General features: G+C 37.6%; 1 protein-coding gene across 4 annotated transcripts in view; it reads left to right on the top strand.

Annotated features, from left to right (window-relative positions):
• LOC126106314 (1-phosphatidylinositol 4,5-bisphosphate phosphodiesterase) overlaps nt 1–14,806 on the top strand; it is a 409,255-nt gene that overhangs the window by 341,333 nt on the left and 53,116 nt on the right. For all 4 annotated transcript variants that reach the window (XM_049912540.1, XM_049912541.1, XM_049912542.1 and 1 more), the window contains 4 exons: nt 1,952–2,116; nt 4,861–5,037; nt 9,239–9,386; nt 14,229–14,386. In XM_049912540.1, the coding sequence (XP_049768497.1) occupies nt 1,952–2,116; nt 4,861–5,037; nt 9,239–9,386; nt 14,229–14,386 (648 nt within the window). The remainder of the gene's footprint in view (nt 1–1,951; nt 2,117–4,860; nt 5,038–9,238; nt 9,387–14,228; nt 14,387–14,806) is intronic.

The raw sequence follows: 14,806 nt of genomic DNA, 5'->3' as shown, positions 1-14,806 counted from the left end.
TGTGGGGTGTTTCCTAATGTGTTAAATTTTTTATGTCCATTTGTTGTAAAGTAATTCACATTTTTGAGCTGTTGTAATGCCTTTTATTTTTGACAGAAGAATACGTTTATCTGTAATGAAATAAAATGTTTTGTGTATCCCCACAGATTCAGAATTGCACTCTGTAACTTTGTTGGTGTGACAAACTGTCTGTTAAACTTTTACTGCTGCAGATGTTCTCTTTGCGTTCCATGTTGAGATGGCTTTTGTTATGGCTGTACTGCTCAGCAAATGCTGATGCCTATGCTCTGTGGCAGGATTCCAATCCATACAAAATACTTACCATCAGATTTTTCAAAAACTGTGAAGTGAAAAATTTGATTTTTTGCACATCTTACAATCTGATATCTTCGCTTTATAAAGGACTGAATTTCTTTTCATTATATGCCACAGTCACTGTGCTGCATCAAATTAAATAAAACATTGTGTGAAATTTTAAAGATTTTGCAGAGGTAAAAACGCATTGTGTAAACTTAGATCACACATTGCAGTGATTGAAATGTAGTTAAGGTGTCAAAATTTTATTTAAAATTGAGAGCAGAAGACTATCTAGTTTCTTTCTTGAGTTATTGGGTTTTATATCTGACAGATGGACAGGCGCAACACGCCCATTCGTGTCCATGCGCTTAGTGAATCATGTGATCGTAAGATCATAAAAATCGTATCTCATAAATGGTACAAGATATTGAAATGATGTGTTTTGCAAATGATAGTGTGCAGTGAGACACGTATGTTGTATGATAAACACTCAAAAAAATTTTACTTGCTAAGATATGGAAGTAACTCGTCTGCTGCAGTGATAGCTTGGCAGATCAGGACACATACAGACGAGCATTGCATTGCAGAAAAACCCAAGTGGTATGCCACAACTTCGAAATAGTTCATGACGATAGTACTTTCTCATTATTTGAATTTGCCTATTTTTGTAATGCCTTAAAATTATTTATTGTTGGCATGATAGGTGTTTTGCATTGTTACATTGTACCAAGGCACAATATCAGGTGCCAGCATTCTAGCATACAGTGTGTGTATACAAAGTGTCTTTATTACTAGTGATATGTTGTCACTGTTTAACCCTCGAGCAGATGCACCTATGTATAAAGCTGTTTTGCACAATTTCCATTGTTATTTCACAATCACAAGCCCATACCTATTCCTTTGTTTTGCTTTGGCTAATACTGTGTAAATTGCGTTGTTTTAAGTCCAAGTGAGCAGCAGTAATATATAATAAACAGTGAGGTAGGTCGTAAAAAATTTACGATGCGTGCAGGAAAATGACCCACATTACTAGCTAGCAAGACAATCCCACAATGAGGCAATTGTCTAAAAGATAATTAGTAATCAAATAAACGGCTGGCTGGGATCTGATGCAGCTGCAGTACGTAATGCTTTGAGCGGATCGTTACTGTGGGCATCACCTGTCTGTGGCAACAGAGTCATATAATGAATGTTTCTTTCATTGTTGTTTAATGAAACAGCACTTTTAGCACATATTATGTAAATTTATTTTATCATTGTTTAATTAAACTGGGATTAAACTAAGAGTTTCCTCTTACATGTTTACCTTGGTAACATAAAGATAGCTATTCCTTGCATGTGCACAAAGTATGCCCAACACCTGTGAAAATCTGCTCAAGGGTTGGTGTTCATAACCTTGAAATCTGTATGTTCTCCAGGTTTGTGAGAAAAAATTTAACTTATGGTTGTTTTCTGTTGGTAATTGTATTTCAGGTATGAAAATTATTTTTAGCAGACTAAACTAATAGTCAATTGCAGTGTAATAAATTTTTTATGATCAAGACTGTTAAGATTTTGTAAAATTTATTTAAAAAGTTATTACAATTCATAAGATCACTTTTCTCCATCACATGTTGCTGTCAGGTCTCACTGACTTTTATATTTTTGCCAACAGGATGTGATTTACGCCTTGCGAGACACTGCGTTTGTTACTTCGGAGTACCCGGTGATTCTGTCATTCGAGAATCACTGCTGCAAAGCCCAGCAGTATAAACTGGCCAAGTACTGCAACGACATCCTGGGGGACCTGCTACTCAAGGAGCCACTGCCGGACTACCCGGTAGGATTACACAGTTTCATTTAACTGTTCCAAAAGGTTTTGGCCAAATTACACCATTTTCACAAAATGATACAGCGCCAGGTCCTGTGTGAAATTTTCTGATGCGTAGGTGGTCTGATTTCCTTGACTGCCTCCCTAACAGCTTGCTTCAGTTCATAATTTGTCTGGTATCATTGCTTTGTGACAACCTGCTGCTTCATTATTCCCTACAGGGAATTGTCGCCCGATGACAGATCCGGAATGCTCTGAAGCCACTCGATGGCCCTGGCAGATGTACTGATCCTCTCTCTATCCACATCTGGGGAAACACTTCATCCCAGAATTCTCGAACTCTGAGAGCATAGTGGGCAGGAGCTCTGTCTTTGAAGCCAACTGTCATCAAGAATGTTCAATCTCTGGAGCTCTGGAATAAACCATTCTCGCAACATTTGCAAGTAAGAATGTCGATTCAATGCACTGTCAAAGAAATACAGCCCTGTGAGGTGCCTACTGGAGATTGCAATCTATATCGTAACATGTAGGGTATTATTCTCTAACTCCTCATAATAATATGGATTTTCTGTGCTCCAGAAAAAAATCCCTATTCCATCCAGAATGGATCCCCTTCCAAAGAGCTTCTGTTACTATCGCAGCACCATTCACTTTGGTGGATCTTCTTTGTGGAATTGTGACACAAAATCGCGTTGCACAACTCTTTTTTTCCCCAGTGTGTGCACGTCCATGATCCTATGACTCACCAGAACAAATTCTTTCACAATATAGGTACTTATGTCCACCGTCTGAAAAGAAATGAAGGGCTTATTTCAATTGTGGTGCAAGTCCATTTTTGTTCATTGTGAGATACAGAGTCCTAAAGTTAAACGAGTGCTGAAAAATCTGCAGTTGAGATACCAGAAATATTCAAGCAAATGGCTTCTTGCTAGAGATAAACATTTCTTTCCATTTGTTTGGAACATAAATTGCAGAAGCATTATAGGCAGAAAAGGGGAGGTAATGGACTTGTACCGCTATTGAAATAAGCCCTTCATATCATCATCACCAAAACAGTGGAGGGAGGAGATAGGACTTTCAGACCTTACTGTAGAAAAAAAATTACTATTGCCTATTATCTAAGCTATTAATAATAATTTACAAGTGAGGGAAATAATTAAATGGGCCAGCAGCTTGCCTAAATTGCAGGCCTGTCAGTGTCACCAGCATTACCGTTATGGCTGAGAAATCAATATATCTTTATATCTTGAAGGGTAACGTGACCAAAAAAAAAATACAAATTGCACAATAATGATGGCAGAAAGTATAATTATCCTTCAAAAAAAAAAAATTGTGAAATGAGTTCTTGAGGAATTTCACACATAAATGGCCTTTCCATGGAAGAGTCAACGTGCTCGATGTAACATTTATTCAGCCAGGTAACTCGTGAAATGCTCAGTGCACAGCAGTGAAATCTATAATTGTGCTTGTCAGAAATACTCAGCTGCTGAAATTCAAGCTCTGCTCTTAGGATCCTACATAACCAAACCGTCGGAAAAACAGCAAAAAAAATTATGGCCAATATTATATGCAGAAAGCTTAGGTTCTTTTTTGTAACTACAATGTATGAACTTTAATTTAAACTATTAACTTTTTCTGTTTGTGGGCTTACTTGCCTTACTTTCGAAGTCCGGACAAGATATCTAGATTCTTTTCTTCCAAAACTCTGCAGCTTTAATGGCCTTGTCACTGCACAAAATAGGTATTCCGCTGTGCAAACAAGCTCCATGTGTGGCCACATGAACCAGTGTTCAATTGTATGTGTTTCTCCACATTCAAAGTAGCCCCATTTAACCATGTTTACTTTGTACTTTGTGACTCCTGTTCATAATCTAATCAGTGCTCTCCGTGTGCTGTACTGTCGTTGCAGCCCTTGTGTGATATTTTCCTCTATGGGATGCAGGTGTGTATTTTGCAATGTCCAACCATAAATACAGGTGGTGGGTCTCAGATCAGCCTTCCAGTCATACTATCCTTTAGATAAAGCTCTTCTCTGACTTGAAGAGTTGGAACTGTTTACCGCTTATACATTAAGCGCTGCTTTTTCCTCTCTGTTTCACTGGCTACTTTGCATCTGATATTTGCGTGTTTGCACTACTTAACAGTGATGTCACTATTGGCTGAATGCATCATTTCGTAGGCTCTGAATATCTGCTGTCGTGGGCTGGTGAAATCAAAGGACACAAGCTGCGATTGGCTAACAAAAGTGCATCGCAATCTCGATTTCAGTTCTTTGGAAGCTACAGTGCTATATTGGTGGAATTCATATTTATTCTTCTGTAATACAAAAATATCCAGTGTATATGTTGTCGCGCATTGAAGACCTTAAAAAAAAGAAAGTGCCGAGAAGTTCTATATCAGTGATCAGTGTATAAAATCTTTACAGTTGAAAGGATTGATAAATTTTACAGCTCTGAGGCAAAGTATATTTTCACTTTACATGGTAAAATGTACTTTCACCTGGGAAGAAGAGTATTATTAACTGGGAAGTCCAGGAGAAATCTGGGATTTTTTGTCCTTGTATACACCCTGAGTGAAGACGTGGTGTAATAACATTTATCTCTAAATTCAAAACTATCGGTTCTCCAAAGGCCTATGTCAATAATCGTCCGTATATATACAGTGATGAGTGTGTGTTTAATTCATAATAGCACACCTGCTCTGTCGAGAACCGAGACAGACGTGTTAATATTCTGTTTTGTGTGCGGAGCCAGCTGGAACCGGGAGCGCCACTGCCGCCACCTAGTGCGCTGAAGAACAAAATCATGATCAAAAACAAGAGGCTGAAGCCCGACGTGGAGAAGCAGGGGCTGGAGCTGTTCCGGCAGGGGCAGTTCGTCATAGAGGACGAAGAGAAGGAGGACGCCTCGGCACCTGGCGAGCCCAAGCCGGTGAGTAGACGGAGTGTGTGTGCACGTCTGTCTGTATTATAGTTCACTCTGGAGGGGGACGACACCCCGACTTTTTGGTGAATTTTCACCTGTACTCCTTTCCCTATTTGTATTTTACTGAGGACTGTCCATTCCCGCAGCGGAAACAAATTGATAAATTCCAAAAATACATTGTTTCATCAAAACTGGACAATTTTTCCTGTGGAAGATATTGATGATTATTCTGTATTAAAAAATGCATGATCTATTCAGTCTGCAGATTTTCTTTTTATTTCCAAATTAGCAGTTTTGGGTATTGTCACCCATTTTCAGATCTGTTAAACAATGAAATAAACGAGAATGAAAAATTTTTCCATCGTAACACAAAAAAGGCAAATATGTCTTAAGGACAGGTAAGGATGTAAAAGAAGTTTTTCAACTTATCAGGCTTGCTTGTTAGTGTTTGTACCCGTGTCGTGTAATATAATGCCGCATGCCAAGTAAAGTAACAATATGTGATGTCATCTTCCTTCTCGACCCCACTCACCAAGGAACAAATAATTTTATCGCCAGCCCCCCCCCCCTCCCCATCCCCCTTGATAAAAACTTTTTCATCTGTTACATTTGTGCTCTTCTCCGCTTGATATTACATATTGTTTATTAAGACTTTGCGAATCTTCTGCATTTTTGGCACAGGATCAGAGACTTAAACGTATAAATTGCAAAATGCGATTGCCAACATCTTGCAGCTAAGAGAGCTCACTGCATGGGGGAGGTAGGGTTAACTCGTAAAAAAGTCTGTCAGATGTTTTGATTTCAATATCTTTTAAGCTACCAGAAAAGTCATTAAGCTAGTTCCCTTCTTATACATCCATAACTTGTGCCAGGACATATTTGCCTTTTTTGTGCTATGATAGGAGCATTTTTCATTCTGGTTCCCAGCATTTACTGTACTATAATTCCGAATTGCCACAGCTTGGCAACCGATGTAGATTTTTGTTGACTGTACCAACGATTCGTCAGTTTTTTTTATTGTCTTCCAAACCATGTTGCTTACATTGTAGGCGTGGACAAAGCTTGCACAAAACAACAGGATGATCATTAACTATATGTATTTGTCTACTTTCTTACAAAATTTGAACTGATTTGTACATGTTTGAAACATGAAAGTGGCACCCATAACTACTCCGGAAAAAAAAACTTTTATTTATTTATTTATTTATTTATTTTATTTTATTTTATTTTATTTTTGCAAGTAAAATCTAAATAAAGCTAGATTTTTGAAAGCAAGTTTCCAGTTTTATCATAAGAATGCGCTTTCCGTTTATTTGAATCACTTTAAACCATTTCTGCATATTTCATTCACATAAGAATGATTTTTGTGTGTTAAATTTACCTCAACTTTATACCATCATAGCTCAACAATGGATAAAGATTATTGAATAAAACAAATTTTTTGTGACTTTATCCATTTATCTACCTTAGTGCAAAGTATGAACTGATTCATATAAGTTTAAAGTACAGAGGTGGCACACTTTAGAAATATCCCAGAACAAAATGTTTTTGCATGTAAAATCCAAAAGGTACATGCGCAAATGGTGCCATTAGCTGAGCATTAATTTTAGCCCAGCTAACATCTTTTTGCAAAAGGAATTAATTGATTTTAAGAACTTGCCTGAGTGCCAGCTCCACTTAGTTGTTCAAACTTTGCTTAATTTACTATAACATAGCTATAGTAAGACAGTAGTTTGAAGGACTATCCAAGTGGCCACTGGTCCAGGCTAATCCAAAATCTTTTCATCCCATGATCCTAGATCAAACAGGAATCGATCACAAAGGCTCCCCTCAAACTGCGATTCTTCACACAGCCTTCTCAGACTTAAAATTTGTTACAGTACTTCTGTACTATAATAATTACAATTTGTTCTAATTCTTCATTTATAAAGGTTAATTTTTTTTTTTTTTTTTGGAAAACTAGCTACAGTGCGATAGTTGTGTAACATACCATATATTGTAGTTGTTGCAGTTACATTACCAACCTCTTATAAAGGAACCGTCAGTTGACTGGCTTATACTGATGGGTTTGTTTTTAGATGTAACAACTACTACTTCAGCATATGATATGTTACACAACTTTTGTATTGTAACTAATTTATTTAAAACATTTTGAGCTTTATAAACAAAGGATTAGAAATAATTGTAATTTATTTTATTGTTTAACAGATCTGAAGGTGGGTGACATCATCAGAAACCAGTAGTTCGGAAATAGAAAGCAGCAATCTGCAGGCTGCTGCATGAAGTAGACAGTTTTGTAAATGATCTCATTTTCGACTGAATGGCTGTATTTTAAGTGTAGATAATTGCTTGTCAATAGTGACATTTGTACACTGTCTGCGTAACAAGAAAGTGACATTCAAAGTGTTTCCTGAATTTGCTAAAGTAGTTCTGTGGGAAAGCCATTGTCACAACTTGAGTGCAGTAATCAAGTTTTCTGCGAAGCAGTGACGCACTTTACTAGGGCCTGATATGTCTGCAGTTTACAGTGAATGGCTATAAGACTGACCTAGATTAGGACTAACTGTCTAACTGCCTCTGCTGCTGCTAACATTATGTGTGTGACATGTGAAAAATTAATCCATTCCCAACATAGGAAGCTTCTGAATTGTCACATTAGTGAAGTGGTGCTCTGATATACCAACGATGTTAGAGTCAACATCAACAAGCAATTCAATAACTTTATCTCTATTATTTCTTATATCTTGATAAAATGTAGTGATCCCGCTAAACCTCATTACACTGCCATCTGTAAGCTTAGCCAGCCTCCTCTCCCCGTACCTACTGATGTGCAGGCTATGCCTAGTGAAGCACAGTCTATCAGTAGTCTCATCTCGTACCAGTGCAATGTGACCACACCCTCCATGATCAGTGCCTCCTCGAGCCCCTTGTTAAGGTGTGTAACAGCTGTAGTAAGACTGACTGTGATGCTGAAATGGCTGCATGAGGTAATATAGTAAATTTGTACAGATTGTTCTAACTTAAAATTAATTTGTGCTTTCTTGACAGTCTCTCTCTCTCTCTCTCTCTCTCTCTCTCTGTGTGTGTGTGTGTGTGTGTGTGTGTGTGTGTGTGTGTGTGTGTGTGTGTGTGTGTCATACTACATTACAGACACTCTTGTGTATTAAATCAGTGATTTACTATTTTTAGTGAGTATAAGATGGCCCCTTTTCTTTCAGTTTTTCTTAAAGTAAATTAATAATTAAATAAGAAAGTCTCTCGAGGAAATTTTATTTTTAAGGTATTCTCACTAACTAAAGTTATGATATGTTTTATTGATATAAAGAATGTGCCTAAATTCATTAACATTATACCTATTCCAAACTTTTGCTATTTATTGATTGTTTGTATTTTGATAATATAAGTTGAAATAAAATAAACAAAAGGAAATCATTTACCTTAATTTTTATCTTGACTTTCTTTTTTGCTTACTATGTAAGTCACTGTTTTTAATCAAGGAATTTACAGCTTATTTGTCCCCTTTCATTGCCATTGTACCTCAGGTTGAGCGTTGACAACATTGCCACACAAAACATGTATGGTTATCACTGCCCTCTATCTAGACTTTTACAGTCTCCTGCAGAATTGTGTTATTGAATATTGCCCTGTTTTAAAGTCAGTTCAATTACAACTTCAGTGGCTTTGGGCAAACTGCAATTTAAATGTGGTAGATGTTCATAAGAAACAAAGATGCATGATGCTACACTCAGACGGTAGCAGCACAATGAAATTTGCTGCCCTCTCACCATATCCCTCTCCACATCTTTTCTAGTTCTCAACTCACCTGCTGTCACGGTTCCTTCTCTGGCCCTTCTGAAGTCTTCAAAATAAATCTTCACATGACCTCAGTTGCCAAAGCTTGATCTGTAAATGTAAGATGACCCCTATATTAATTTATTTCATGACATAAAAACATTGACCTCAGGAGCAATAACATAATCTGCAAGTATAAGATGACCCTGTATTTTTTAAATCACAAATTTAAGAGACAACAATATTTAAATACTCACATATGCAGTGAGATAACAAAATTCTGATTATGACTCAGATAAAAAGTATAAAAAGGGTAACATGCAGATAACGTAAGAGAAATTTTGAACAGTATTCTAATACAACATTAGCTGTTGTGACTGTCTGCGACTGTTCTGATCACTTTCGGTGTCCACAGGAAGTTCCGGAGGAGGTGGCTGCACCCGAGGGCGGTGCCCCAGTGAACGTGCCGTACACGGGCTCCACCACCAATGTCCACCCTTGGCTTTCCTCCATGGTCAATTATGCCCAGCCCATCAAGTTCCAAGGATTTGATGTTGCGGAGAGTAAGTGCTCATATTTTGTGCTACGGGAACATTTAGTCAGTAGTTAGCAAGAGATTTGTTTGAAATGTTTTTTTACTCACATATGCCTTGATCACATTTGATATATCTATCACAGTTAGCCAGTTATGACTCTGACGAATGATCATCAGATCTAAAAATCTAGAAAAGACAAAAACCCAAAATTACTAGTAAGTGTCTATAGTTATCAACATACTGAAAAATACTAGCTAAAGAAAAAAAAAGAAAAATATAGCCAGTACCTCGTTACAAGAGTAACACATCGAATCGTCGACAAGCACTCATTGTAATCACCTAAAAACGCTTGGACTGCTGTGTCTCTTTAGCTCGTGCTACTTGGCTCAAAACTGGAACAGTTGTATTCGTAGCAGCCATGAGCTTTGCTTAGCTCACGTGTGCAAGATATGTGTATTATTTCATTACAGTAATTAGGGTGCAAATAAAAAAAAGAAGAAACTGAGCATAACTGAAAACATAATTGTTGAAACTACAGAATTTTGTCAACAAAGAACTCTTTTCAATGAAAAACAAAACACAAATTGTGGGGTTCTGCCCACTCATCGCATATAGGGTGCCTAAGAGATGCTGCATTCTCTAAATGTTATACAACTGTTTAAGCAAATAATATTAGTAGTTTTATTTCAGTAAAGAAGTTTGACAATACTTGTATTTATAAGAACGTGTCACAAGCAATGGGTGACATGCAGTATAAATCGGAGTCCTTTGCTATATACAATGTTTGTGCAAGTTTGTCACACAGTTTGTGGATCACTAATAACTGCTACTGTAGCGTTCTCTGCTAGGCCGCATTAAGTCCTGTGCAAATACTCCCGAATCTGAGCTGATCCTGAGCGGCCGAGGCTGGCAGAAGCGGTGCTTATATCTTCCTCTTGTAGAAGCCTCTCCTGTCGTAGTGCAGTCCTAACAGTGCACCATTGGCCAACATCGTTTCACCACCTTCTCTTCTATGGCATTCTCCATCTTCATTCTGGCACTTGTGGTTGCACCAGAACACAAATGACAAAAGAACTATGCAGCCACTAGGGTTTGCAATCTATGGATGGGCACGTATTTCCTCATTGTTCCTTTTTGTTGAAGTTGTGCAGTCGTCACGTATGGGTGAGTCAATCAGGAGGAACGGCTATGTCTGCCATGCCTTGCGCATCTGCAGAATTTCCATTGGTCCTTATGCAACGTGTAGAGCACCTAACAGTGACAACTGTTTTCTTATAAGGCACCATGTCAGATTATGGTGTGATGCAATTGACAGAAGATATCAATAGGAAATTGGCTCTTCAAAAATATTAAAATGTTAGTTAGTAATAATTTTGTTTTTTTTTCTCTTTTCTATATTTTTATTTCTGCTGGTGATCCATTAGAATCTTAACTGACTAACTGCAATATGACCATTGAATGCCATGAGGATGTGTCTGGATAAAAGAGTATATTTTTAGTTTTTAAAAAAAAAAAAAAAAAAACTGTGACCCCTCTCCCTTTTACTGAGTGTCTTAGAAAAGTGTCCTAGGAAATCATCACAAAAGTAATTATATAGTGCATAGATTTGGTCAATATAAGTGATCATTTTAATTGTATTATCAAATCATATTTTTATGTTTCTGTTATGTATTACATTTGCAGTGAATGACTTATTAGGACTGGATTTCTTGTTGAATGAATGACTGCATTCTGTAAATTTAGTTTACTTAAGTCTTAAAATTAGCTGCATTATACCTGTTGTCACAGTACAGCTTGAAGTCTGAAGTCATGGGTACACTACCTATTACGTGTGTGGAGATAAATGTGAGCTTTTCTGCTGTGCTCTGGAAGAAAATGTTTTACAAGTGTAAAGTCTAAATAAGAAATGTGGCAGTGAAAAGCCACAGATCAAGACAATCAGGTGAATACATTGTATCCTGACTTACAAAATGCTTCTGTTTCAGTATTGTATCAATGCTTATTTAATTAAATAAGATACACATAAGCTGTCAAATGAAAAATTTCTGACCGGATTGAGGATTTCTTTATAAGGATGATGCAGCATGTTATCTCAGATGGAATGTCATTGATAGAAGTAACTTCAGAGGGGTGGCAGTTATCTCTGAAACAACTGGTTTTCAGTTATATTGTTTTTTTTCCCCAATGCCATTTTAATCTGGCACTTACCACTCAAAATATCGGGTTTCTGAAGTAACCAGTTTTTGGTTTCCTGTTATTCGCTGTAATAAATGCAGAAATCGAACAGAGGTTGAAAAATTATGACTCTATTAGTTTCAAGATGCATAGAATCGCAATATTAAATTGAACAGGTAAATAAAAGAAGACCATTCCACTGTTTTCTGCTTTTTTCGAAAAGTGATAAATGATTGATTTTTATGAAAAATCACCCATATTCTCATTGGTTCTAATTTTTTCAAACTCTGCCCAAAACATGTTGCAATCAAGGTTTGTAGTATCACTATTTCTGCATTACACACAGTCAGTGCTAAAGGGTGAAAACTGAGGCTGAAGAACTATTTTTGTGTTAATTTGTCCATTTTTGAGGGCTACAAGCAGATAAAGGCATATTGTGTAGACATAGGTAGCATATCAGCTGCTTTCTAATTTTATAGTAAGCTATGAATGAAGTGTTAAATTTCAAATTGTCTCCTTATATTAACTTGCAAGTTTGTTGTGACTCCTCCCATTATTTATCTTTTAAAGCAAATGGAGCATTGTACTTCATTAATACTGCACTTAATAAAATACTTCCAGACAAGGGATGGTGCCATTATTTCGTAAAACTGATGTCTGACCACGACAGTGAGAAACTACCGTACAGACTAGATGGGGCAAGTCTTGCACATAGCATGTACCAGCGTATCTATTTTAAGGTGATGCTGCACAAATTCTTACGCCATGCGTTTGTTGCTCGGTTGTGTCAGCCTTATCGAAATAGCACTGATTTCTTTACCCATTTTCTGCTACAACACAATATTTCAAAGCAATGGAAATTTTCTTAATAAAAATTACTTGTTTTTCAAGAGAGGTATGCAATGCTGCTGTGGCTATTTGATATTTTGGTTCTTTACCCAGTTATTAGCAAAAAATAAAAAATAAACCTATTACAAGTGAGCCCAAACAAATACCAAAAAGTACTGGTTATTCAGAACTAAAATACCAATATAAGTTTTATCCGGTAGGTTTTTCCCATCCCTAGTTGGGAGTGCAACTGTTGATGTGTATTAGTGACCTGGAAGACAATATTACTACTGTACTCAGATTAAAATTACTTTGTGATCGATGTTTCTGTGAGTCGAATGGTAGGGGACAGCCGTCAGTTGATTGCACCTGTTTCTCTGACTCCACATGCTTGCTGTGTAGGTCATTCTATTGGTGTGAGCATTGTGTATAGGGACACGGCAAGGTGGGGCAGGCCACAAGGGCGAGAGAATAAGTGAAAGAGCACCCAATATGCAGTAATTTTTGCATTGCGCCATGATAAAAATATTTTTCTGCAAATAAGGCAAAAGTATGATTATGTTCTTCATTGGTATGTTGTCGGATATAATTGTCTTCAATACACGATATTTTGACGATCCATATGGCCGCCATCTTCAGGTGCGATCACTGAGACACAATCACGCCAGAACTGAACGAACTTCAGAAACGGTGGCTCCTTTATACCCCAGGTCCAGGCCACTGTGCCTGCACGAGAAACGGAAGAGTTGCCCCCTGTGAAGCGGAGAATTGCAGCGCCGCCAGCGGTAGAAACTGGCGAAAGTGATAAATTGCAAATTAAAATGTGGCGGGTCGAAAACCAGCGGTAAAAACTGGCGAAAGTGATAAATTGCAAATTAAAATGTGGCGGGTCGAAAACCAGACTACTGTTGATTTATATCAGATAAAATAGGGTTCTATATCTTGCTTAAAGGAAAACCTCCATCTCTGTTAATGACGTCATCGGCTAATGGTATTTTGATGGCTTAACCTACCGTTGGATTTTAATTTTATTGATCTGTATAAATCACAAATTTTAAAATACTAAATATTTCAAAGTGTCCAGAATGAGTTTTTCACTCTGCAGCGGAGTGTGCGCTGATGTGAAACTTCCTGGCAGTTTAAAACTGTGTGCCTGACCGAGACTCGAACTCGGGACCTTTGCCTTTGCCTTTCGCGGGCAAGTGCTCTACCATCTGAGCTACCGAAGCACGACTCACGCCCGGTACTCACAGCTTTACTTCTGCCAGTATCTCGTCTCCTACCTTCCAGACTTTACAGAAGCTCTCCTGTGAACCTTGCAGAACTAGCACTCCTGAAAGAAAGGATATAGAGGAGACATGGCTTAGCCACAGCCACTCTGTAGCGGAGTGTGCGCTGATATGAAACTTTTTCATTTCAAAGTGTGTTAATTATACGAGTTATCTCAGCTGAGAGGAAAGAGAAGTTGTTGCAAAATGCTCTCCTCCTTCCTGTTAATTTAACAGGAGCTTCTTGAGAGACAATTTTCCTCCCCATACATGAAATTTGCATGAAAATTTTTATTTATTTATTTATTTATTTTTAACCACAGATCAGATTAGAATAATTCCAGATTGCACAGTGACATTTGGGAATTTATTCTTCTTGCATTCCATATGCAAATGGAACTGGGAGGAGTCCCATTAAGTGGTAGGATGGGAGTTGGGAGTACCATTTGTCCTCCGCGGTGCACTTTTGTACTGGTTGTTAGTGTGTAACTGTACATGCTAGCAGTGTGTGGTACCTATTTATAAAGATAATTTGCTTACTGGTACCTGATAATTTGGCAGCCATTTAGCAGTACTGAAATTGTTTTTGTGTTCTCAGAGAAGAATATTCATCACAACATGTCATCATTTGCCGAGACTGCGGGACTCGGTTACCTGAAATCGCAGGCGATCGAGTTCGTCAACTACAACAAGCGCCAGATGAGCCGAATTTACCCTAAAGGAACTCGAGCTGATTCCTCCAACTACATGCCACAGGTATAGCTCATTGATTTTATTAAGTCGCTAGTTTGTGAATTGCAGTGATATAGCCTGTCTGTAAACTGAAGAGCAAGCAGTGTTTGTGGTGGGGGACGGGTGCTGTGACTGTCGTAAAAAGTGGGAACACTGTCACTTGATTTCCCATTTCCTGTTGTGTAGCAGTTAATTTGAATGAAATGTTCTATATAGTGTGTGTCCAATATTCATCAATTACAGACATATGGTGGACTACAGAAACGATTTTTCATTTCACACTGTGGTACTCCATTTACTACATCTTTATTTATTGAGTGTCATATTTGTTTTGAAGCTCCAGTTGTGAAGATGTGCTTGAGTTTATGTAACAGAATTTTTCAACTGTGATTGTGATTTGTTGGTCGTGTCTACTGTTTCATTTAAGTATGCCGTACATATTTG

Source organism: Schistocerca cancellata, chromosome 10, assembly GCF_023864275.1.
Source record: "Schistocerca cancellata isolate TAMUIC-IGC-003103 chromosome 10, iqSchCanc2.1, whole genome shotgun sequence".
NCBI lineage: Eukaryota > Metazoa > Arthropoda > Insecta > Orthoptera > Acrididae > Schistocerca > Schistocerca cancellata.
The sequence above is the reverse complement of the archived record's forward strand: the minus strand, read 5'-3'. Positions and strand labels throughout refer to the sequence as shown.